At 32.5% G+C, this 24,205-nt stretch overlaps 6 protein-coding genes across 25 annotated transcripts in view; 4 read left to right on the forward strand and 2 right to left on the reverse strand.

Moving 5' to 3' along the window:
* The first annotated feature begins 539 nt into the window (after positions 1–539).
* On the forward strand, positions 540–9,063 carry LOC117213719 (DNA-binding protein D-ETS-6-like). The gene is made up of 4 exons (XM_033459304.1): positions 540–691; positions 905–1,150; positions 6,732–6,996; positions 8,204–9,063. Exons 1-4 carry the CDS (start codon positions 541–543, stop codon positions 8,520–8,522), a joined length of 981 nt encoding a protein of 326 aa, XP_033315195.1. The 5' UTR covers position 540; the 3' UTR covers positions 8,523–9,063.
* Positions 9,064–10,052: 989 nt separating this feature from the next.
* Positions 10,053–11,382, forward strand: LOC117213715 (40S ribosomal protein S12). The gene is made up of 4 exons (XM_033459302.1): positions 10,053–10,213; positions 10,471–10,605; positions 10,847–11,051; positions 11,287–11,382. Exons 1-4 carry the CDS (start codon positions 10,197–10,199, stop codon positions 11,353–11,355), a joined length of 426 nt encoding a protein of 141 aa, XP_033315193.1. The 5' UTR covers positions 10,053–10,196; the 3' UTR covers positions 11,356–11,382.
* Positions 11,383–11,519: 137 nt separating this feature from the next.
* LOC117213712 (zinc finger MYND domain-containing protein 10) lies at positions 11,520–13,552 on the reverse strand. The gene is made up of 8 exons (XM_033459280.1): positions 13,296–13,552; positions 13,119–13,227; positions 12,750–13,036; positions 12,454–12,656; positions 12,223–12,392; positions 12,003–12,140; positions 11,693–11,925; positions 11,520–11,619 (listed from the first exon to the last, which is right to left on the reverse strand). The coding sequence occupies exons 1-8, from the start codon at positions 13,391–13,393 to the stop codon at positions 11,538–11,540; spliced, it is 1,320 nt and encodes a 439-aa protein (XP_033315171.1). The 5' UTR covers positions 13,394–13,552; the 3' UTR covers positions 11,520–11,537.
* A 252-nt stretch (positions 13,553–13,804) lies between these two features.
* LOC117213714 (poly(U)-specific endoribonuclease homolog) lies at positions 13,805–15,261 on the forward strand. 3 transcript variants are annotated; one of them, XM_033459300.1, is made up of 4 exons: positions 13,807–14,041; positions 14,123–14,285; positions 14,353–14,785; positions 14,848–15,261. In XM_033459300.1, exons 1-4 carry the CDS (start codon positions 13,951–13,953, stop codon positions 15,103–15,105), a joined length of 945 nt encoding a protein of 314 aa, XP_033315191.1. In that variant the 5' UTR covers positions 13,807–13,950; the 3' UTR covers positions 15,106–15,261. The 3 variants fall into 3 exon arrangements, with proteins under 3 accessions (XP_033315192.1, XP_033315190.1, XP_033315191.1); XM_033459301.1 differs by having other exon boundaries at positions 13,805–14,285; positions 14,864–15,098; XM_033459299.1 differs by having other exon boundaries at positions 13,806–14,285.
* Positions 14,853–23,288, reverse strand: LOC117213713 (E3 ubiquitin-protein ligase TRAIP-like). Of its 16 annotated transcripts, none has more exons than XM_033459286.1 (9): positions 22,581–23,288; positions 21,720–21,824; positions 21,491–21,613; positions 16,789–16,940; positions 16,288–16,665; positions 16,113–16,214; positions 15,928–16,047; positions 15,607–15,850; positions 15,247–15,525 (listed from the first exon to the last, which is right to left on the reverse strand). In XM_033459286.1, exons 4-9 carry the CDS (start codon positions 16,899–16,901, stop codon positions 15,247–15,249), a joined length of 1,236 nt encoding a protein of 411 aa, XP_033315177.1. In that variant the 5' UTR covers positions 16,902–16,940; positions 21,491–21,613; positions 21,720–21,824; positions 22,581–23,288. The 16 variants fall into 16 exon arrangements, with proteins under 16 accessions (XP_033315172.1, XP_033315189.1, XP_033315177.1 ...); XM_033459289.1 differs by lacking the exons at positions 21,491–21,613; positions 21,720–21,824 and adding exons at positions 19,630–19,964; positions 21,983–22,014; XM_033459288.1 differs by lacking the exons at positions 21,491–21,613; positions 21,720–21,824 and adding exons at positions 19,630–19,964; positions 21,983–22,039.
* The window catches only part of LOC117213711 (alpha,alpha-trehalose-phosphate synthase [UDP-forming]), a 39,737-nt gene continuing 34,544 nt past the window's right edge, over positions 19,013–24,205 (forward strand). Inside the window, exons 1-2 of one of the 3 annotated variants that reach the window (XM_033459279.1) lie at positions 19,013–19,037; positions 23,287–23,392. In XM_033459279.1, the coding sequence (XP_033315170.1) occupies positions 19,028–19,037; positions 23,287–23,392 (116 nt within the window). In that variant the 5' untranslated portion in view covers positions 19,013–19,027. Of the gene's footprint in view, positions 19,038–21,111; positions 21,437–23,286; positions 23,393–24,205 lie in introns of those variants that run through there. The other 2 variants (XM_033459277.1, XM_033459278.1) reach the window with 2 other exon arrangements.

Genomic DNA, 24,205 nt, shown 5'->3' on the forward strand with positions numbered 1-24,205 from the left:
AAATAAACAAATGTGATCAATCTTATTGATCGAGATGTATTACTTATATCTCTTAATCCAAAGTGTCAAGCTAAGAATGACAGATACAAGTTGAAGATTAGATTAAGAGGGCATACTCTAAAGTGTTATCTATGTACATTGTTAAGTACTTCAAAGAAGAATATCGATCCTAAAATATGGAGTGAATCGTAAAAATAAACGATCAGCTTATGTATATACCTACACTCTTACACCTACATATTGCATATGTATTCGATGAATCATGGACAGTTTGTGGAGATCACGAGTCATATAAGCTGGTCGTGGGAAATGAAACTGTATGACAATTTCTCGCGGACGAACCGAAAGATTGTATCAAGCAGTCGAATCGAAGGCAGATGAAAAGCGGATCGGCAAGGAAATAATTTTCCTATTACGAAAAACATGCAGAAAAAACACTCGAGGAAGATCAGATATTTTAACATACAAAATACAAATATATAGTTATTAAGAGATCAAACTTTCTTGTTTATTATCGACGAATGTACGAATCTGAAAAAAATGCGCGATTTGACGATATGTTGGCGAGCAAGTTTGAGATTTATGCCATCGGTTAAGAACCAATACGGATGTGGCAGCAAATTAAATGCCGTAAAAGGAGAAACAATCGAAGAAAACGATATGGAATCAGAGCCCGTGATGGTTCCATCTGGTAACTATTTTTATTTTCAAATGTATTATTCGTTGGAATAGACAAAGAGAGTATTTCGATGATAATTATAGGATTTAAATGATTATTGTTATCTACTATAAAAATACAACATATATTTGAAATCGAAATTATCAGATTTTTTTTATCAGATAAGGAAGATATCCTTACTGAAAAAAAAATTAATCGAAAGAATTAATATTATTACGCATTTAGATCCGTCGGAATGGAACTCGAACCACATCGCATCCTGGATTTCATGGTGCAGCCAGGTGTTTTCCATAAAACCACCACCGAGTACGACTAAATTTCCATCAACTGGCAAAGAGCTATTAAAATTATCGTCTGATTATTGGCAAGCTATTCCTGGTGGAAAAATTTTGGCACGACACCTTGGTTACCTTCAATTCCAGGCAACTGGTGTACAAACGCCGGATTTGTTGCAAGAGGAGAAAATTGATGGTAAGTAACCAGAATCGTAATATACGTAAAGCGTATAAATGTTCCATCTTTTCCACTCATATAACATGCTGTTTTTAAAACAAAGATTTTAACGATTGTAATAAATTTCAATATTCGAGTTATCGACATATGAATCAACAAGTGTTATTATACCGTATCAAGGTAAAAAGAGCATAAGTATTATCTTGATTCATAAAACGAACTATATAATATTATTCTCTATTATTTTTATTTCTAAGTATTTAGCTATAGTACCCTGATAAAGATTTGCTGAAATATTATTTACTGCTATAAAAATATTGTCATACACGTAAGTATTCAAGTATCGTCATTATATAAATTGCGAATTTTATAATAGGCTTTCGATATAATACCTGTTACATAATATTTATGCAATTAGTAACATATCCCATTTAGTAAATGATTTATTAGTTGTGCTCATAAGTAGAATATATAAAGCGGTGTTCGATATAAGTTCTTGTGTTTTTTCAAAGTTAGAAATTAACATATCGACGTCATTTATTATAATTCGTAAAAGTCGGTGTAACTGAGCAATACGGATTGAATTCCTGCAGTAAATCCAAATGACGCGCGATTCATGGAGCTTAGGGAAGGTTAATAGGGGTCCAGGTTGGATTGAAAGTGACCGGAAGAGGCTAACCGTTCCCTAGGGTAGGTCCTAGTCCACTGGCGAACACTTCAACCTTATCTTAGGTTTTAACGAGGGCGCGATCTATTAGAGATAAGAAAGGTCCGGCAGAAAAATAAATATCGTAGACGATAATAGTCTCGTTGCTCCCTTCGTTTATTTTTATCCACCACGGACTTCCGACTTAACGAAAACTAGATTTTCATCATTTGTATTATCAATTCTTTATTTTACCTTGATCACGAACAATATAATTAATTTTGTTTTTTGCGTAATTCTATCAAATCGAAAATAAGAAATTCAAATACCAAATAATCGAAGCGCAATTAAATTTTGTACGTATAGCTAATTTCGATCTTAAAAAAATCAAGCTTCGATCCTTAAGCTTGGAAACGAACTTTAAAAATATAAAAAAGGGAAGAAAAGATGAGAAGCATAAAGACACTTGAAAACGTGGAAGCAGATCTGACAGCAAAAAATCCTTACCTCGAAATTCATTTCACAGTGTCGATCAAATTCGTTCAAACTTCGTAACTAGTTTCAAAACCATAAAATCCAAATTCCATCAACCACGAAAATAGAAAAATACGTTCATACAAATAATAAATTCAACTTCGTTGCCTCTGTAATTTTATCGCGCCGGCCATATGATCAATTCAATCAGATTTCACAGTCCTAAACGCGAAAGATTCAATTGCAGCACACGAACTTGGGAAACACCAGAGAAAGAATAAAAAGGAATAAACACACATGAAAACATGGAGACAGAACTCGGGACAAAAAGTACTTACCTCTCTGACTTTGCTCGAAGTTAAAGCGTCGCGTTAAAGCGTTTTGCGCGCGCGAGCAAGGAGCTGTAACTAGAGGTGATACGGAGTTGGTGTAAGAGAAAAAGAGCGATCCGCCTTTTGGTCGACGACGGATGAAAAGCGAGAAGAGGCAAGAGTCTTGGCAGTGTAAGCCTCCGAGATATATCGTCCGTTTGAATAACGTTGTAGGTGCTCTTGGGGCATACTCCGCGCCCGGCAGCGGCCGTTTATTAAACGAATCAGTGTTATCGTGGTGAGAGAGCTCTCATGAATAAACCATCGAGTGTTTAGGGCGGCGGGAAGGTGGTGGCACCGCCACCCTGGGGTTACGGCCTCGCAGTAACCGCTGCCACCCTTCTCCTTTGCCATCTACACTGTCTAGGGAGGGGAGAGCAAACTCTAACGGTGCTAGGGATGGTAAGCTCGCCACGGGGTGCGGCTATATTGTTTTCTTGATGAGCGCGAAACATCCCCCGAATCTCCCAGCGTATACGGGATAATTTCAGGCGTCATCGTCGTGCGCCGCGAAACTGAAAACGCCTTGAAACCTGCGTCAAGCGAAATCATCGCCTTCCATATTGTACATCATTAGGTATATATATGTGTATATATATACATATATTCTTTCTTTCGTTTCTTTTTCTGGAAAGGTTACTGGGTTATCTGAAAAGGTGAAGAGAATCATTTATACGGTATATATTTGCGGTAATCGATCGAAAATGATCTTTATTTGAATAAGATTTAAAATGTTTGCTTACAAAGAATAACGTGGTCTGGACTTCTTTTTTTCGGTCTATAAAATTCTTCCATAAATTTTTGGAAACCGATTGGAAGTTATTTGAAACGACGTTTTAAACGACGCTTTTGGAATCCTGAATTTGTATTGTACGGTATAGGTAACATTTATGCTTGGAGAAAATATAAATTAATAGGCTTATATAATTTTGGAAACCAGATTTCGCGCATACTTCTGAATTTACATTGCGAAAGCTGTCGGTGGTTTCAATTATTCATTTCGTTGTACGATAGATACAGGTATGCTATTTCCTTTTTTTATCATTTTGTTCAAGTGACACAGGTTTCGTAAAATTACATTTGATAAAGACAAGAAGAAAGAGAAAGGAAGGAAAGGATATCGAACAGTCAATCAAACTCCGAATAAGTAATAAATTCATGAAAAAGTCAGTTACAACTGTCGGAAAAGAACGAAAGTAGGCAATTATTTGAATCAAAAAATTTTTACAAATTTTTCTCTCTTTTTTTTTTTAAAGAATTAGATTAAAGATGTATCCAAAAATGTAAGTATCTATCGATACAAAGATATAATCAGAAAAAATTTGAAAATGTCAAATTCTTTAAATTTGAACTTGATTATTAATTTTAATAGCTGTATCTTTAGGATAATGAGAAAGTGGTTGGAGTCAGTATTGTACAGACGTGTAAAAGCATTCCGTTCACGGGAGTCAGAGTGGGGGCGATAAGGGCTGAAATCACCGGGGGCAAAGGTCGCTCAGTTACTCTCTGTCCTCCGTCTGGTGCGTTTTATTCTGTGCGAATTCGCGCTTTATCGTTATCGCGGATCAAAATTTCGTACGATACGTCCATATATGTACACAAATTTGTGCGTATAAAGAAACGTCAACGAATACGTCACGTGGTTTATTTTTTATTATATTATTTTTATTATTTTCAATTAGGACCGTCTTTACTCCGTAAATATTTAAAATCGTACTCATTAACGCGGGAAAACTTTAAATTATCACTGATCCTTTAAATACACAATATTGTGATGTAGTGTATAGATACATAATAGGTACCGTTTTTTTCAATTTTAATGGAACGTTAAAGAAGTTAAAAGTGGTTAGATAAAATAACAAAAAAAGAAGAAAAATGATTCGGATCCAGGGAAATCGAATATTTATATTCTTTTTGATTCATGCGATACGTTTGTGAGTCAGATGTTATGGTATTTTAATTTAAAAATGGAACTTTCTTTCGCATAGATCACGTATCGTTATAATAAAATTTGTTATTAGAACAATCGTTTATGCTCATCGATCTCCAAATTTATGGCAGATTATCTTGAAAATAAATGTTAAATCTGAGTTAATATCGAAACAATTGGAAAATTAAATAACAAGGAAAGATGATTTTCGTATTACGTACCGCCGTAATGAGATTGATAACGTGCCAGCCGATCACCGTTGCTCACGCGGTGAAGGATTAGACGACATAGTTCGGCGCGTAATGTGGAGGATTCAAACACATCCGTTGCATCTTCAGCAGGACACCAGATTCCATCCTTCGGCAGCTGCCATTCTTTACAACGGTATCTGTTACTATATAGCGTTAACTTTCTCGCGAATTAAAAATTTACGAAAATACCTTTTTCACATTCACAAAACTTTGTAGAGGAAGAGTTCACGAGAGAAAATTTAAGTTACTCTATTGAGTTAATCTATCAAATTTTGTTTTGTGTGCTAATATTATAACAATTTACTGCATGTAAGTAATTTTTATAGATATTTTCGTGGCGATTGAAATTAAATTGAAATAGGGTAAGGGGCGAAAATTTTGTCCGCGTGCCTAATTTCGTCCCCTGATCGATCCTTGTTGTTAGGTGTTCCAGCTTGTAAATCGCTTGGAATAGAAAATAGAAATGCCGCTGCTTAAGTCACGGAAAAACAAAGGAATTCGTCGTTTCAGAGTCTGCTGTAACGCTTTTTCTTTTCGCGACACTAGTGCACTATATTATTTCTTAATATTTCAAGTCGTATTCCAACATTCAAAGTATGTAACTCTAGTATTTATTTTTGGCAGTGTGTAGTATAGTAGTATTTTTATATTCCGAACTGGCGATCTCGTTCTATCACCTATCGATTAGAGCTGACAATTATATTAAAAAATGGCTTTGTGTCTAATTTCATTGCTCTGCAGAGATACCTCAGGACGACATTATGAACGCGTGTTTCAGGAAGAATTTTGAAGTAGAGTCACCAAGCGAAAGCGAGGAAAATGAAAATGTGGTCTGTTTTATATGTGATAATCAATTTTCGAACGACATGAGGGCAGAAATGTGGGTTAGATGCACCGGGTGCTTCGAACGGTGCTACAAGCTATGCACATTTTATAATCTTTGTATAAATCCATCATTTGTCTCATATATATACAGGGTGTCCCTAATATTGATGGTAGAACCTGAAGGAGGTGATCGTACATGAGGAAATAAGTCGAAGATATGGAACGAATTTGTTTCATTCGAGGCTTTGTTTTTGAGAAAATCCGCTTTGAATTTCCTCTAGAGCACGCATGCACTTGACTATGTCGTGGTTTTAATGATATAAACATTTTTTTGCTAAAAGTAAGAGAGCGAGATTAAGAACATTTTCCTTAACAACTGGAAAATGCATACTGTTACATATATATTTTTTACTTTGTTCGTATGAACTTTTATGAAACATTGATTACGGATCTTCGTCACTAAGTTTCCAAGGTAATTATACAAATTTTCTCGGATTAAAAAAATTGATTTAGTTGTGGATAACTGCCAAAAATGTTTTCGAGGGAGAAAATTTAGGCACCTGAACCCAACGTGATTTTTTAAGACACAAGATAGTAATTTTTTCAAATTACATTATTAAAACAAAAATTCTGACGGTAACAGATACAACACAATAAGATTGATAATAAAACGAAGAACGAAAATAAAACTTTATAAATGTACTTGATAAATTACAACTCATTTGATTGCACCGTATAACATAAAATTGTGAAAAAGAAGTTTACATCCTATAATCCGTAACTTATCACCTCACTAATATCATTAATAGATAAATTTTTTCTTAAGATGATCCTGATGCCGTCAAATCCCTTTAACCCTCCGTAGCTACCAAGATTCCTTCTTTTTCGTGCACTATAATTTCAAATCCCAACTTCGGTTAGATTCACAAAGAAAAGCACTGTTGAAACAAACATGAAATAAATTAAATACATAAAAGAAGAGAGGAGAGATAACAGGCAGTGGATGATCGCAACCATCGCTATACTCTCAAGGTTTCGACGAATCGACCTCGAGGAAATCACGGCCAGTTGGTGCATGCGTGTTTCTGCTTCTTGCCCGCAGAGAGGTTCAGCCTCCTCCAACGAACTTGCTCCCTGATTGGATCGACAGCTGGAGCTGTGGGTTCCGGGGCGGTCGGAGGCGGACAGGTTCAACTCTGGCAATTCCTGCTGGAGCTGCTTTCGGATTCGTCCAATTCATCCTGTATCGCGTGGGAGGGTTCGAACGGCGAGTTCAAACTTACCGATCCGGACGAAGTCGCGCGTCGATGGGGCGAACGGAAGAGCAAACCGAACATGAACTACGACAAATTATCGCGAGCACTCAGGTAAACAGAAATCTGAAGTTTCACTTACCTTCGTGACTTTCTTAAATCAAATGGAAATTTTATTCACGAGTTTTCTGATTTCTTATTTTTTTTTGTTACAAGTATGTTCATATGTATGTTTGAAGTTTATTAAATGTTTATATAAGTACTTACTACGGTGTAGATATTAACACTTTACCTATCGCTTACCATTGAAGTTGCCATTTACTAACGATCAACTTAGTTGGGCATGGACACGTCGCTAGTACCGGCCAGGCCTTAGCTTTCGCGAAGCATATACGTGCCTATTTGTAAAACTCTATAACATTAAAATCAAAACGTGAGGGATTACTCGTTATGTCATTCTAATTTCTTTTGTTTCAAAGCAGTGTAATTTTATTATCGTTTATAATTGTCATGATAGCATTATTATATTTATCTTATGTAATATAACTATTTATAAACTAATATATGTATAATACTTTCAAATAACTACGCCACAATCTGACAGATTATCTAAGCAAAACTCTTCATCTTCATTTATCTTGAACCATGGTAAACGATAAAAATTTTTTAAATTTGCAAGGATATGAACGAGTTATTATACAGTTACTAACAAGCGAATATAAAATATAAAAACTTCCAGTCGGTAAGTGTTGGCATCGGAAAACCGATGAATAGGTTATCGGCCGATAAGCGTTAGCATCGAAAAGCCTATTAGTAGGCTTCCGGTAGATAAAGTATTAAATATATTTACATTTACGCAGTAGATATGAAAAGCTGCCTATACATTTAGCGGAGCAAGATAGCTACTCCATTTGCTCTCCATTACTTCATCTTTAGTATTTTTTATTTTACTTTTAGAGTTATAATCCGTTATAGTTAGAGTTATAAGCCGTTAACCAATAAATCATGTAGTAATGGTGTTAATACTATAACACCCTATTCTATTTACATAGCTCGTATCTCGCTTATTGTTGGTCAACCTACAATACCTACAGCAATCTACATATATAATTTGAAATATGATAGGTACTTAAGTTCGTTCAATGAAAAGAATTCGTGTGTCCTACCTTCCCTATTGAAGGGAAGGTGTGTCCCATGATTACATGAAAAAGAATTAACTTACCTTACAGTTTTTATCGCTATTACTATTATTCACTATTACCTATCTATATGATTCGTTATTTTATTACTGTATTATATTTCAAAAGTATTTGATTCGCAGATATTACTACGACAAAAATATCATGACGAAAGTGCACGGGAAACGATACGCGTACAAGTTCGACTTCCATGGATTGATGATGGCTTGTCAGACTCAAGCTGGTGTCACGTTGGAGGCATCTCAATCGAGTCGAGGTACAGGCGCGAATTGTCATCCTCATCATACACATCATACTCATCATCTGTATCCGACAGGACCATCGAGTTCGCAACATCCATCGGCACCTCCACCACCGCCTCCACCACCACCGCCTCCACCACCACCGCCACCTCCGCCACATTATTGTTGGCCTTACCACAGATACTCTCCACCAACGTAGCATAAAGAATTCATTGTTTTTCATTTGTGACAACGTGAACAATTTTTTGTTAAGTTAGATCATGGGTAGGATATGCAATAGGCATACCAGTGCATAAAAGCAATTGTAAATTATACTGCTATTTTAAAGATTTTAAAGGAATAGATAATTTCCAACGTAATTTGGAAAGGTTATATAAACTTTTTGTTAAGCATTCAACGATAATTAATTATTAATAGATCTATTATACGCGTGTAATTAATGGTTCTTTTTAAGTGTAATATATAAGATAAATGTTAACTATAAAATAAGTATGTACAACAGATAAATTAAGTATCAAACTATTGTAGGTATAGTTGTTGGTAGAGAAGAATAAAATTACTGTATATATAAATATATTAAGATATTTAGATAAGTATACATAAAGCAATAGTGATGTCTCTGCTGAAGTTTTGGATAGGAATTGTATTTATATGCACTTCTTTAATGTTGGAATGTACAGTTTATAAGCATAATTTTTTATTTAATGAATGTTAAGATGCTTAACGGTTAGCTTAGGAAAATAAAGCCCTACAAAACTAAACATTTTAATTGTTCATTCTTTTCTATAATCCATCTCATTTTTTTAAAAAATGCATTCAAGTTTCATTCTATATTATAGGTGAGATATAGGACGGCATCTACAATAAAATAAATGAAACCTTTAATGGAACGTGAATTACCGACACAAAGAGGAAATGACAGTGCCCACGCAGTCATGGTTTTGGTTGTTCCTGGACTAGTGCTACACCATGCGGAGAAGTACTGAAGGGAACAAACGTTAGCATATACAAGAATTTATAAAATTGGGGATATACCCTGTGTGGTTGCTATTTAGTATATACAAGAACCTATGTGTTCGCGCGGAGTCGCGTTCGTGATAGATCACGTCAATGGAAGTCGTAAATTCCCGTTACGATTAGATCATCGATGCCACGAACTTATCGATCCCCTATTTCATTTAGGATAATAGAGATGGTTGAACTGATTAAAACACTGGATTAACAGGTTACAATATATACTTTATTCCAATAACTTTGTAGACATAGACAGACAATATATTTAATAACGATTAAGAGCCCTAACAATAAAGTACAAATCCTTAGTTTTATGACAGTTCCCTAGGATTATTGCGGTCCGGAAGGATGGAGTTTAGTTGCACACTAGTATAGATAAGAATCTACTGAGTTCCACGCTACAAGACCCTATTTAATTATACGATTCTACGGAAAAGTTTATATCTATTTTTCTGTCTGACATAAAAAATTACAATTAATTTCATTATTGCACGATTTTGCCATTCTCATACTTATCTACAACTAGAACCATAAGTATGAACATTTATTTTCTCTCCAACCGAAAGTGCAAAATGTCGAATTATGAACTTTTGGAAACATTCTATAGATGTCACTTATATTTCCTTCTCAGCCAATCAGAGCTAACGTAGACGTAACCTGAATATAACGTACTCAAACTCCATTTCTCTTTCTTCGTAAGAAAAGGTAGGTTGAAGCACGCTGGAAGGCGATGACTTAGAAATCAATTTATTATAATACCATCAACATAATTTTTACGTGGAAATATCTTAAAACGTGAAGCTAGAATCAGAATCATTAATTTGATTTTATTATTTCAGCTCCTTAGTCCTTGAAAAATATGTCAGACGTTGAGAAGTAAGTGTTTTGTATATTTGTTACAAAGATATTGATATGAAGGTTTTTTTTTATTTAAAACCTTAATTTAAAATTGTAAAAGTATCAAGTTACGATAGTAAACATTTATTACCCTTATTTCATAAACTTTTTTTGAATATTGATGTTTATTGAAATTAATTGTTTGCATAAAGTTATCATATAACCACAAAATCCTATGTCAAAAATTTTGTGTGGAGAGTTAAGTAAATAGACTGTAATTATATTTTTGTTCTTAGTGACGATGTACCTTCTGCAATGGCAGCAGGAGGTGCAATGGATATAAACACAGCCCTTCAAGAAGTTCTTAAAAATGCACTTATTCATGATGGTGTCGTACATGGTCTCCATGAAGCTGCCAAAGCACTAGACAAGTGAGTTTATTGAATGATTTACTTAAATAAGTTATATATATTTTCGTGAAGTAACAAATTTGCAAACCTTTATATATCATTATATGACTATATATTAGGATCCTTCTACTGAGAAGCAATCCGTTACAAAATTTAATAATGCTGTCTATAACCCTATTTGATATATTAAAAAATTACTCTATTCTATAGCCTGTGTAATATTAAAATTATATTTGTTTACATTTCCTTTATTATATTCTAGGAGACAAGCCATGCTTTGCATATTAGCAGAAAATTGTGACGAACCTATGTATAAGAAACTAGTACAAGCATTGTGCAATGAACATCAGATTCCCTTTATCAGGGTAGACAATAATAAGAAACTAGGTGAATGGGCTGGTTTATGTAAAATTGACTGCGCTGGTAAAGCCCGAAAAGTTGTTGGGTGCTCCTGTGTTGTCGTAAAGGTATAAATTGTACTATATATAAAAATATAACTACCTTTTTAATATTAAATGCAATTTGCAAATTTAATGGTACTATGTGATGAGAGCAAAGGCTCCCTCTACTGAGAGAACCCATTTAATTAACAAATTATGATGTAATAATGCCTAATAATTGCCTGATTTTAATAATGTAATATTAGTAACTTAATTGTTTTTTAAAAATTTTTTCTATTAAATGATTCTTTTTTACTTTTAGGACTTTGGAGAAGACACTCCTGCAAAAGATGTGGTAATGGAATATGTGAAACAAAGCTCTGTACATTAAGATCTTTTAATTAAATATTTAATATAAGTTCGTACGTATTATTTATTTAATCCTAAGTATTTCTAATATTCGTATAATAGGGGAATTAATTTCAATACTTTTATATTTTTAATTTTTTTATTTCTAGGAAGAAATACTGAAAATGTAATCAAATATTCTTTTTCCAGACAAAAATTTCGAAATTAGTCTTTCTCACATTCTATGTTTTTTGTTATCTTGTCACAAATATTTTTATGCTTCACCCAATCTTTTACTTGACACTCCCTGGAATAATAGATCCGATATTGTTTTAGTAAAAAGTAGTACTGTTTTATAAACATATGAAAAAAATCTTTACCTTCCACAGTACCAAACTTCTTTACATTTAGAACAACGTTTTTTTGCTTCTTCATGACATAAAGAGCATTCTTTAACATCAATGCAATCCAGTTTGTCCAAATCATATGCATCGCTTAAAATTTGAGCAGCATTTTTAATATAATCAACATCTGTAGTGTATATAAATTTTGATTGATGTTTTGCTAATTTTTTCCACTTCTTATGATATTTCTCTATTATTGACGATTTTATCTAGTAAAATATCAATTTGGTTATTTGCTTAATATTTTAAAAAATTTAAACAAATATTTTATTGGATAACTTTCAACCTGTGGTATAAGTTCCACATTTATTGCTCGCAATGCATTACCATTAGGTGATGATACACTTAAATAATTTAACCATCTTTTTAGATCTATTAAAGGTGAAATTTGATCCAGTACACATTCGTGTAAATATTTCTGTAACTAATGCGAAACATAATTTCTTTCCTTTGAACACAACACATATAATGTTAAACATATAATGCAATGTATAATGTTAAAATACTTTTAATAACTGAGAAAACCTATGATCAGTAATTTCATAATAAGGTGCACTTTTTGTATTAAGCAATAATTCCCTTAAACCAAGCCAAACTTGTCCTTCTATTTTAGAAATTTTTCCTTCTTCACTTGATTTTACTTTTTTCCAACCACTGTTATATATCATATTTTCACCTGAAGAGTAAACAGTTTTATTATACTCTGAATTTTCTTATACTTATGTAATGATAGTTACCTTTACTTTCCTTTTTCCACGGATGTCTTTCAATGAGTTGAGCAAGTAAATAGGGCACATCATGAGTAGCTAACAATCGCGATAATACACACAATGGTAAACTATCTACGTATTCGGCCAAGTAACGGAGAATCGAAATGCAACGTATACCAATATCAAATTCAAATTCTTTCTTTTTCTCAAATATTTCTTCAAGACATGAGCTAATTGCAACAATTACTACCATTACTACCCAGCATGTGGAATATTACTTTCTTACTAAAATGACATAAAAATTCGAGTGTCTGTTCACTTACTTTGGGTCTCTTACATTTTCATAAATTTCGATGACAGGCATATCGAGGAGTAAAGATACAGATTTAACAGCATAATCGACGAGGTCAAGAGCAGAATCATTTATAGTTTCTGCACTTTCACAATGAAACAACACGTTTTCTAATAGTGAAACGGCAATATCTTCGTGATAAAATACAGTGTAAAGCATAAAAGTATTTTTTGGTTCTTCATTTATTTCGATCAAAAGTGGAAATACTTTATGCTTCCATATATCAATTTGTATAGCTTCGTATATAAGGACAGGAATCTATACGGGAAGAAAGTAATATTAACATAACAGATAGTTGCATGTTTTATTAAAATATATCTTATTAAAAGCCTTAATATACCTTTTTAAAAGAAACAAACCATTCCTTAGTACTTTCTTCTCGCAAACCGCTAATTTCTAATACGCTTTGTTGATTTAATAACATCAACTTTTTATGAAATTCAAACCAGCTGAAAATAATGCTCAAGTTATAGCTATATTGTGTAAGAAATATTTGTAATGTTTAAGAAAAATTAACCCTTTCGTTCCAATATCTTCAAGTTCCGAAATTTGTAGATGTTGTATATATAATTCAATTTCCCACGGCGAAATTATATATTCCATTCGATTTGACATTTTTATGATTAAAAACGCACTATCATAAATGAATGTCAACCATTTGTAAACAAAATTCGTATTCCGTATATTCGATACCCTGCAGTGATTATTGCATATATATATATAGTTTTTAAGTATAACGTTAGAAAATTACAATACAAATGGTTTTAACTGAATTTTAATGTTATATCAATATTTTAAAATAATTTTCTTTTTAATATTAATCATATTCTACTTATGTTTTACTTACCTTTGAACTATAAGATTTACACCTTAAAAATAGATACCTTTATTTATTTAAGGTTTTTTACACAAATTTTTTAATTTTCGTACAACTTTCTTGTATAATAAATTACATAATAGTCATTACACATTATAAAAATTATCAATTATTCAATTTAAAATTAAGTGGAAACTTCCACTTTTTATTTTTTAAATCTTAATTATCAGTATATATGATCTTTATTTTACATTGAAATATGTATAATAAATATAAGATTTTCAAATAACGAGGAAACATTTGACATAACCTATATTGTTTACTATTTAAAACTAAAATATGTTATTTTAGAAAAATGTTAAATAAGATGTTTCAAATTTCTGTTTACATCCTAGCTATATTAAATATTTCAGGCATAAGTCCTTTCACAACTTATCAAATAGGCGGTAATTACAAAACAGAAATAAAACAACATTTAATTATTTATTCATCTTATATATCTTTATGTATATTTGTTCGTCTCATTGATTTTTGTACTGCTGCAAACGTGTCTTTAACAAGTGATGTAGAATTAATGATGGTATCAGAAGAATTATTTAACAAGTCTTCTGATGAATTATTCAACCATGTGTATATAAATTATCAAGGAAATATGAGCTTTAAAAACTTTACTGATAATGCTCCACAAAGGTATTTTCTATTTCTAAAGGTATTTTTTGTTAATAATTTCAAACATAATTAGTTTTTATAACTTTAGGTTGTTAAATATATCGACCAAAATATTTTTAATACCAACAATAAGATCTCTTGTAAAGTTATTTGATAATTATGAATTGGATACTTATGAGCCAGAAGTCATAACAAGGGAAGAAGATCTAGAAGAGAATGAATTTATTGATAATTTAATGGAAACAGATATAATTTCACATGTTATGTACTTTTTGTCAGTCAAAGGGTTCTTTAAAAATGACATGCGAGTTTATAAAGATATTTTAAAACAAATTTGGTTTCATTTATATTCTCGGAGTAAAAATATAAATGGTACTTCTGGATTTGAACATGTATTTATAGGAGAAAGAAAACCACGTAAAGGTATTATAGGGTTGCATAATTGGATTTTCTTTTCCCATGGAGAATTATTAAAGAAAATTAATTATTTTGGATTTGGCCATAGTAAGGAATTTGTTAATGTAAGTAGAAATGCAAATTATAAACTAATAATATTCATTAAATCATTTTAAAACAATTTTAGAAAGCTGTCATTTTAGAAATATATTTCACTTATATTGGAAAACGTAAAAGGTCATCCATGTTCATTGGAACCACTCCAGAATTAGAAATAGCCCTTTATACACTTTGTTTTTTTACAAGACCAAATAAAAGGTGTCAATTGTCTTTTGGAGGATTTAAATTTTATGTTCAGACATACATATTACAAAATAATGGTACAAAGTTTATTGGAACTGCTTTCCCTATGTTTTCCTATATTAAACATAAATCAAATAAGTGACCAAAAAATATAAAAGTAGAATATTTTATTTTTCTAAAACTCAGAAAAGGTCCATTAATTACAATGATAAAATACTATATATACTTTTAAAATATAAATAATGATTTATATAAAAAAATATGCAGTAGTTATAGGAACTCCTTAGGTAAGATCAATCACACTACTATTGTCTTCAATGTCAGATATCTTTTTTTTGGTATTATTTTTTTTTCTTTTCTTTGATATAGAACTATTTGAGGATTTATTGTTATGACTTGTATGTGAAACGTTTATATCATCTTCTGACAATTTAAATCTCTTAGACTCTACCGAATAATTCTTGGAGGAGTTACAATCTATTAAATCTAGTTCTAAATCACTTGTATCATTATCTGTCTGACAATCCTGTATTTTTTGTTGTATGGTTTTAGCATTGCATATCTATAAAAGAAATACATGATAAATGTAATTAACCATTGATTTTGATTTCTTTCATTAGTATTATTCTATTCAATTTCAAACCTTTTCAGTTTTTTGTTTAGTAGTGCAATTTGATATAGAATTTTTATTTGAGATGTCTTGACTGTGTTTTTTTGATGTTTCAATTGGATTTTTTATAGAAATATTGTTTACATCTTCTGCTATTTGGATTTCTAATTTACTATTACTCTGCTCATTGATGTCAAGTATCTCTTCTAATTCATTAACTCGTCTTTGTAATGCTATATTTTTGCTCTCTGAAAATGCTAGCTTTTCTTCTAAGTCCCTGAGGTGATAATAATATTGGTATATAATATCCGTTCACATAAATTACCACATTGAATAGATTTTTTAAAATCTTACATTCGTTTTGACTGTTCTAATGAGGTATTAGATTTTGTATTAACTTTAGAAAGTTCTTCTTGCAGCTTTTTAACACTCATGCGTAATTGTTTACATTTATTAAATCTTCCAATTAATTCTCTGCAAATATAATATGTTAATAATAGTATAATAATTTTTAAAACATATTCTCGAACATTACTAACTTTTTCATGATAGAAATATACATAGTAAGTGTTTGAGGATCTTTAGTTTTTCCAACCATTTTACTAACATCACTGATAGGAGCATGTAATAATACTTGTATTCTGAAACATGCAAAAAATTGATATAGGTAATAATATAAAGTATATGATATATGTACATGTAATAATTACATACGGCCTAAGGTCTTCAATCTTATTTTTTAACTGACTAATTTCTCTCTTTAGATTATCACAGTGAGAACTCTGTTTTTTGAAATAATTTATTTGCTCCTTCAAAGCATGTATGGCTGCATTTTTTTTGTTAATCTCACTCTCTACTTTTCGAACTTCTTGCTTTAAGCCAGCGTTTTGTTTTTCTAAAGTGACATTTTTTGAGGAATAATATTGGATGTCCTTTTCCTTTAACAAAATTTGAAATTTCAATCTGTCTACTTTTTCTTGCAATGTCGAGCCTTGAGTCTCAACTATCAGGTCATTGCTTGAAAATGTAAAATAAAGCCTATGAATTTTACTCTGTGTAACTTTCTCCCTACATTGTGGACAGCTTTTTGATCTGAAAGTAACAACTTACAATTATGAATATTGTCATGGCAAAAAAATAAATTTGAAAGTTTATACACTTTTACACTCTCTAACAAGGTGTTTCCTGTTCTATTATTTTTTAATATTTGTTCACCTTTCAAGCCATGACGTTAAACAATGCAGATGAAATACGTGTCCACATCTCGTATAGAAAATATCATCAGACTGTATTAATTGATCGCTACATATAGAGCAAATGACATTCATTTTACATCAAAATTTCATAAACAATGATCATAGAAATACCTGTCAAAGATCAGTTTACGTTTAGTTTATTATTACTGTTTACAAAGTTTTAATGTTAATCTAATTTAAAATATCAATCTAGCATAAATACATTTGTTATGTTCTTATTCGAGATGACTTAAGTTTCAAAAGGGTTATACATGTGCCATCAAACTATATAGCCCGAAACATCATTAGTAGGATGTCCGTTTACCCCACAGATACTTTTATGAAGTTTAAATTTACTATTTTTGCAAATGAATTTATCACATATGTAACTTTGCTTATAGAACGACGCTTAAATTAACTGAATACATGTTGTGTATTGAATATGAAAGTAATTATATAGTAGAAATATAATGGAAATTAATATATTAATATATTAACTTAGTTTTTAAAAATGAGATATATGATTTTCTGTACAATATCAACATTGCATTTACAAGATCTAAGTAATTTAAATTTCAATCTAAGTAAACTATTACTTTTATATAATAATCGTTATTATTGTTAAAGATAAATTCGATCTCTTGTTCCTTACTGAAAAATATAATGTAAATAAAGATGCAAATGTAACAACTTCTTTTAATATCTGTACATGCAATTAATATTAGTTTTATTGTGTCATTTATGTCACAAAGCAATATGAAGATCCTATATTTGTAAATAGAAATTTGACTAGAGATAGAAAAATTTGCAACGTTTCCTAGGGAATTTTCTATGGTTTCTTGTTTAGTTGCCAGTCATATTGTAGGCCATAACAATCGATTCGGCTTGCAATTTCAGCTATCCGAAACTTCGCGAAGAAGGAACCAGTTACCAGTGGTACCTTCTCGAAAGAACGTCTCTCGTAAAAACACTAGCCAGTACCGGAGGATTGCCGGTATACATGTGAGTGCGCGAATTAGCATTGAACTCTTTAACAAAATATTGTCAACTTGTAGTGTATAATTAATAGTCTATTTAACATTGCCGTTTATATATAATAAAACGAGGAAGCTTGTCTTTTTGAGGTGGGTGCCAATGTCGTCTTAACTCGGATAAAGGTGTATGTACTAAGTTGACAATAGCAGATCGATTTGAATTAGGTACACATCTCGAGTTTCACGATTCTGTCATTCTATATGTTCTATTGTTTTTGTGATCATTTGTATGTATATTAATCATTCGGTGTAATTGTCATCGCTTTTTACTTTGAAATATTCAGCGTGCTAGATGTCAGCCATTTGTTGGTTAAACGATTCTTTCGTGAGCGTAAATTCAACGGCAACCGCATTTATGATACAGATTTAAATAACTATTCTATTTGAAGGATCTACGTTCTCTGTATGTATATTGTCGAAAATGCAATAAAAATACAGTAAAAATGCTCTGAAAAAGAATATTTTTCGTAATTTATGGCAATTGCTTTATTTGAAAAATTGAATTATATTAATGCAATTTTTCAATGATTACCAGCATAGCTTGTATTAATTTTTTGTATATTATATTTTTAACATAAACGCAGTTGAATCTTTGGATTATATTTTCATTGCTTATTACATTAATTCTTTTTCGCAAAAAATCTATTTTTAATATTTATTATTAGAAGAACTGTTTGCAATTATAAAATAAATACATGAAACAAACATCTATAATTGATATTCATATTCAAATTCAAATTTCTTTGATTTTTTAATTATATTAAGTTATCATCTTTGCGTAAATTTAAAAGATATTAAATATTGTGGATTTAATAATATTAAGAATTTTACGCTGCTTCATATATACAATGAAGTCAGTGACTTGTAAAAAGTTAAATATTTTTGTGCTATACGTTTATTGTTTGCATATATTTTTAACCTACTTTGTATAGTAGCAAAAAATATACATACCGGTTTCGCGCTTATATTCGACGCACATGCTATGTCTACCGAATTACACCGAAACTTGTCGAATTTTGCCGGATTTTTACGAACTATTACGACGGGACCCGAAATTCTTGATAGAAATCTTATGGAATCAGAAGGAATTACTATTTCTTGTAAAAAATATAATTGCATTAATAACTACAGTTTTCTTCCTTATTTATAACTTTACGTAAATATGTTGTGTGAGTAACTCCATCTATGGAGGAAGGTAATAAAATGTTAATGTCGCTTTTGCCCTATCCACGTGTTTTTGCAAACTTGACATTTCTGACATTGCTTTTTTACCACATTATTACTTCGGTACATTGTTATGAAGTAATAATATGTAATGTAGAACGTTATAAAACATATTATACACCTCAAAACATAACAAAAATTTAATTAATTGTACAATACATTATTTTGAATAATAAGAACAGTTTGCATCCAAAATTTATTAATGTATATTTATTTCTTTTAAACAGATAAATGAAATGAAAGTTATATGATTGTTCTGAATAGTCTACATACAACATTATTTGTTTGATTTTGCTTTTTCAGTATAGTACTCTAAATAAATCGACAAAAATATTGGAAGTGATTATTGAAATCAGTGAGACTATTGTCGTGTATCATTTAATTGTAAGTATGGGAAATATTAGGTAATCAAGAAAGGTTATGCCGTTTTAAATTTATAGAAATAAACCTAGAAACGGCACGGACTTTCTTGGTTACCTGATATTGAAGTATGTTGCGTAATACGTATCCCGGTGCGCAAAAGTGTGCGAAAAATATAGATTTATGTTGGTATATGTACATACTTTAAATAGAGTAAGTTTAGACGATGATGCAGCGTCTAATTTCCAACCATGCGTCATTGATTTTTACCAGTTCCTCATGGTCGAGCCGGGCATACAATACGATCAGTTGTGTATTGTTCGCAACGCGACACTTGTCTCTCAACTAGTTAAATTCCAACGGAACGATTTTTTTAGAATGGAGTAAAACTTGGACCGCGTGCGCGACGCGTGCCAATTTTCTTCATTATCCTCTAACTCTAGCTTCTTATTAGCTAACACCAGCACGTGACGATAACGTGATGATAACGTCTTTTTTATCCCTTGCTCCTTCGAGAAACGTCAAGACAGTATTTCAACTGAAAAGTTCGGGATTCTCTGTACAGTCAGGCAAATTAGTTCAATTTATAGCGGTTCACGATAGCACTTGAACACTTATCGTTTATGGAACATTTATATTATCATGATTATATCGATAAAATTTGAAACCGGTATGAAAATATATTAGTATGTTACAAGACGTTTATTGGAAATATATATTTAGTAACAAATTAGTATACGATATGAATAATAGTCTTAAATGTATAATTATTAATTAGTGATAAAGATGATCTCAGTAAATATTGTGATGTACTAATATAATGAATAATTATTTGTTCAAATACTTTGGTAAGTTCTGCGTGCAATAAGTATTTTCTAACTTCTACATGTTTACATTTTTAAATTCATTTTAAATTTTACTAATATAATCATGCTAGTCGTGTTCCGTAACATTGTTAATAAAATCCCGAAATGTATAATACATGCAATGTATTCATTAAAAGTTCGCATAAGTGTTCTAATACTTTCTTGAGCCACAGTACATTTCGCTAGCAAAAATGATTCTTAAACGACTTAATTATTTAATTACGTTATTTAATTAGCGACATTTAAATGACTTATACTAGAAGCGATCTTACAATCGGTACGATCTCAATTACATAATAGAAAAAATATATCTAATTAAATTATGAAATTGTGGATCCCATGATAAAGATTTTTATAGTATTATAAAATACTGTAAACATTTTCGGTTGCTTTTTATATGAAAATAAGTCAAGATATACTAGATCATTTTTTGTTTTCATTATGAGTCCTGCAATTACAACATTAATATCGGTTGAGCAAAATGAGAGAAAAAATATCTGTAAAAATGTTCACTATCCTTTTCTTTGTTCGATTTGTCAAGTTATAGTAGCGGTAATTTTAATTTACGTTACTAGAATTTAGCTACTGATTATAGTTATAAATATCTGTTCTCAAGGTTCCTTTGTCGTGACAAATTATCTATGAGGTTTAATTTCCATTATTTAAATAGTGACAACGATTACGGATTTTTTAAATAGTGATTTTTCGAGCAGCTTACTCGAATTTGTATTATCGCCGTGCTCAGAGATAATATGAAATTATGTTCGCAAAAGTAAATATTTTTCTTCGTAAACAGTGAATTTATATTATTACTTATTATACGTTGGTTCTCCAGATTATTGGACGAGTACGTTGTAGTATGAAATCTTATTCCATTACAAATTTTCTTATTGGAGAATAGAAACTGCATGAGTAAACGAAGAAGAATATGAAGATAATAGTTCCATAGTATTAATTTTTATTATTTAATTTTTTCCATGCCGTTGGAATTCTCTGTTACTAGTCATGCTTCTCCAAACACTGAATAAAACTGTACGAAACATATTGCCAGCATGTAGACATAATCTTTTTATCTCGTTTATTTCGGGTAAACGAGAAATGCATGCAACTTTGTCCAAGCTGACCTCAAATATTTACCAGGAAGGTACGTCACATTGAAACAATTCGATTGGTACTTATCTACATGAGAGATACGTGCCTTAACGGCATAGGTCAGAATGTCAAAGCTTCCCAATTTTACCCACTATAGATTTCAACGCCTTTCTGCTTACAGTCATTCTGCTAGTTACGTAATTGCCCCTTTAATCGCTGCTTGATTCGACTTTAGTCAAAGGAAAACAACTTGCTAAGTACTTATACGAGGACCGATTAGAAATTCGATAAAAAATATAATGTAACAATTGTAACACATGTAATAATTGTGTTACCTAAATATCATTATTTATCCTGCAAAAACGTAATCAGCATCCGCGTTACATCGGCCGTTTTCATCGGTCGGTAACAGAGATATATACATTTTTTTTTCATACGATCTAAACGAAAAAAAAAAAAGAACGAAAAAGAATAGCGATTGATCTGGTTCACAGACAGTCTGCTTGTCGTCGAGTTCCGCTTGAATTGGCATTGGTCGGTCCCGTTTCGGTATAACATAGGCTGTGTTTAACGCGACACAACAATAATATAGTAATACCGGTTATTTGTCACGTATGTACATGTTGACAACTGGATGCCGGTACAACGTGTACAGCTGGTCACGACGTCGCCGACGACGTACATGATGTCCCATTAGCGAGTGTTATCCGAGAATTAAAAGATAAGAGGAGATAACCCTGATCGTCTGTCACGACACGCGACGACACGCTGCGTCGTCATAGAAAGAGAGGAAGAAAAGAGGGGTAGGAAAAAAGAGGGAAAGAGTAGAGTGAAGAGGGAGGCACTGTATCTGTATGTTTACATATGATTACGCTGGGGTAGTGTTTTTGAATGCAGAGATGGTAACGGTGGTAGTGACGACGACGACACTGATGATGATGGTGGTGGTGGTTGATTGCACGAGGGGAAACCGCGGTATAGTCAAAAGGTCGCGGCCCCATCATTGATACTATCGTAGAAAGAGACTTTGGACCAATTCCTCGCGACGGCTAACACGAATAAACTCAGGGGAACGCGGCGTTATTACTTCAGTGTTACTTTGGCCACGCACCGCGGCACAGTCATACGGACCAATCAACCGCTAGAGGATTTTTCTTCCTCTCTTTCTCTTAAGCTTTCACTTATTCCTATTGTACCTTTACCCGGTGTAAATCGATTTGCGTTACTCCCTCCATTATAGTCTCCCCCTTCTTACTCGCCCTCTGTATTATTTCTGTCTTGTATTATTCTTTGTTGTCGCTGTGCATCCGAACCGCCCTTAAGGACAAGATAAAGAGAATCAGTCACTGTGAGTTAATCACGTATCTCACGGATAATCAGAGTTCACGAAAGAACCAAAAAGAAACGCTTGCTCACCACTACTTAAACGCAGAGCGAAAAAGAAACAAAGGAGAAGACAAAAAGGGCAAAGAGCAAGCGAGATATCAAACGAAACCGAAAGACACGGTTCTGCACGCGGGCACGCGCCATCCAGTCGCTTTTAAAGCGCAGCTGTAAAAGGAACGACACGAGGAACAGTGAAAAGTGTCATCTCGCGCGGCGCTCGACGACGAGGAGAGACAGACTACTAGCCAGATCGACCGTCTAACTGGCGCGGTTCTCCTTCGACTTCGGTTTCGCATGCACACGTGATCGCACGTGACACGCGACACTTGGTATAGCAGAACAGCGCTGTCGAACCGGTGACCGTGCGTATAGAACACGAACCGAAGAGAAAGAGGAGAGATCCTCGTGTGTGGAGTCGCGCGACACTTATTACTTACTCGCGGTGTCATTTTTTCCCTTCTTCTACGGAACACACGGTTTGCAACAGTTGATCAGAGAACATCAAAATGTCTACAGAACCCGGTAGCTTCTCCTCCAACGGGAGCATGATCGTCGTGAGCAACAGGTTGCCGTTCGTGCTGAAGAGGAATGAGGTGACCGGTCAGCTGGAACGCAAGGCCAGGTTAGTAGTATGCCAGAGAAGCTTTTCTCTTTCTCATTTTATTCTCTTATTATCTTTCTGTTACCTTCCTTTTTTCTTTGTCTATGCACTTCATTAGTCACGCCTCACTTATTGTTTCGTTTTCCCACTATTTACCTGTCATGCACGCGCGAACGCGCTTCGTCGTTGCACGATAGGTACACGCGTGGGTGCATGTTACTCGCGGTCGTTGCAATGCGACCTGACCGCGGATGGAGCGTGATATTACCTCATCGTTATTTAACGTTTCCTCGATTACCCTGATCTTTTATTGTCATTTCTTATTTTCATACATTTCTTCGATTTTTCTCGTTTTATTTCGCATTTGTAACCCTTTGCTTTATTATGGATATCGAGTTGCCAGTGTGATAGTTACAAATTTGTATTTTTAATCAGATTTTTAATTCCCAAATTCACATACAATTTCAATTTTTATTTACAAAATATAATATTTTAACGTTTAACATTCCAACTTACCGCTGTATTTGTGTAATAAATATTTAATTTCAATTCGTAAAGGATGGAAAATGTGAAAGAGTCGATCGCGATTAAGACATTGATTTGCGATGTAGAAGCGTCGATTGCAGAGCGTTGTGTTATTGACAGATTTGCAGGATCAACAAAGTCTATAGTATTCCTCTAAATGAATATGCAATAGTGCGGTAATTTATTCCGTTGCGTAAACAAGCCAATAGAAATATCGACGGAGGACTGTTGACGCAAAGCAAGGGCAAAACAGGGACTCGTAGATTCCCTATTTGTATCAATTTCAATATAGCTACTAAAAATATTTTT

This window comes from Bombus bifarius, unplaced genomic scaffold (genome assembly GCF_011952205.1).
Source record: "Bombus bifarius isolate JDL3187 unplaced genomic scaffold, Bbif_JDL3187 scf7180000009125, whole genome shotgun sequence".
Classification (NCBI taxonomy): Eukaryota; Metazoa; Arthropoda; class Insecta; order Hymenoptera; family Apidae; genus Bombus; species Bombus bifarius.

Coding starts and splice junctions, on each gene's coding strand:
- LOC117213719 (XM_033459304.1), top strand. CDS start 541: ATGCGCGATTTGACGATATGTTGGCGAGCAAGTTTGAGATTTATGCCA. Junction 692..904: donor GCCCGTGATGGTTCCATCTG/GTAACTATTTTT, acceptor TTACGCATTTAG/ATCCGTCGGAATGGAACTCG. Junction 6,997..8,203: donor AAATTATCGCGAGCACTCAG/GTAAACAGAAAT, acceptor TTTGATTCGCAG/ATATTACTACGACAAAAATA.
- LOC117213715 (XM_033459302.1), top strand. Junction 10,606..10,846: donor GCTGCCAAAGCACTAGACAA/GTGAGTTTATTG, acceptor ATTATATTCTAG/GAGACAAGCCATGCTTTGCA. Junction 11,052..11,286: donor GCTCCTGTGTTGTCGTAAAG/GTATAAATTGTA, acceptor TTTTACTTTTAG/GACTTTGGAGAAGACACTCC.
- LOC117213712 (XM_033459280.1), bottom strand. CDS start 13,393: ATGTCAAATCGAATGGAATATATAATTTCGCCGTGGGAAATTGAATTA. Junction 13,228..13,295: donor GAAGATATTGGAACGAAAGG/GTTAATTTTTCT, acceptor CATTATTTTCAG/CTGGTTTGAATTTCATAAAA. Junction 12,393..12,453: donor GTGGAAAAAGGAAAGTAAAG/GTAACTATCATT, acceptor TTTACTCTTCAG/GTGAAAATATGATATATAAC.
- LOC117213714 (XM_033459299.1), top strand. CDS start 13,951: ATGTTAAATAAGATGTTTCAAATTTCTGTTTACATCCTAGCTATATTA. Junction 14,286..14,352: donor ACTGATAATGCTCCACAAAG/GTATTTTCTATT, acceptor TTATAACTTTAG/GTTGTTAAATATATCGACCA. Junction 14,786..14,847: donor ATAGTAAGGAATTTGTTAAT/GTAAGTAGAAAT, acceptor AAACAATTTTAG/AAAGCTGTCATTTTAGAAAT.
- LOC117213713 (XM_033459281.1), bottom strand. CDS start 16,901: ATGAATGTCATTTGCTCTATATGTAGCGATCAATTAATACAGTCTGAT. Junction 15,851..15,927: donor TTAGAACAGTCAAAACGAAT/GTAAGATTTTAA, acceptor TTATCACCTCAG/GGACTTAGAAGAAAAGCTAG. Junction 15,526..15,606: donor CTAAACAAAAAACTGAAAAG/GTTTGAAATTGA, acceptor TTTCTTTTATAG/ATATGCAATGCTAAAACCAT.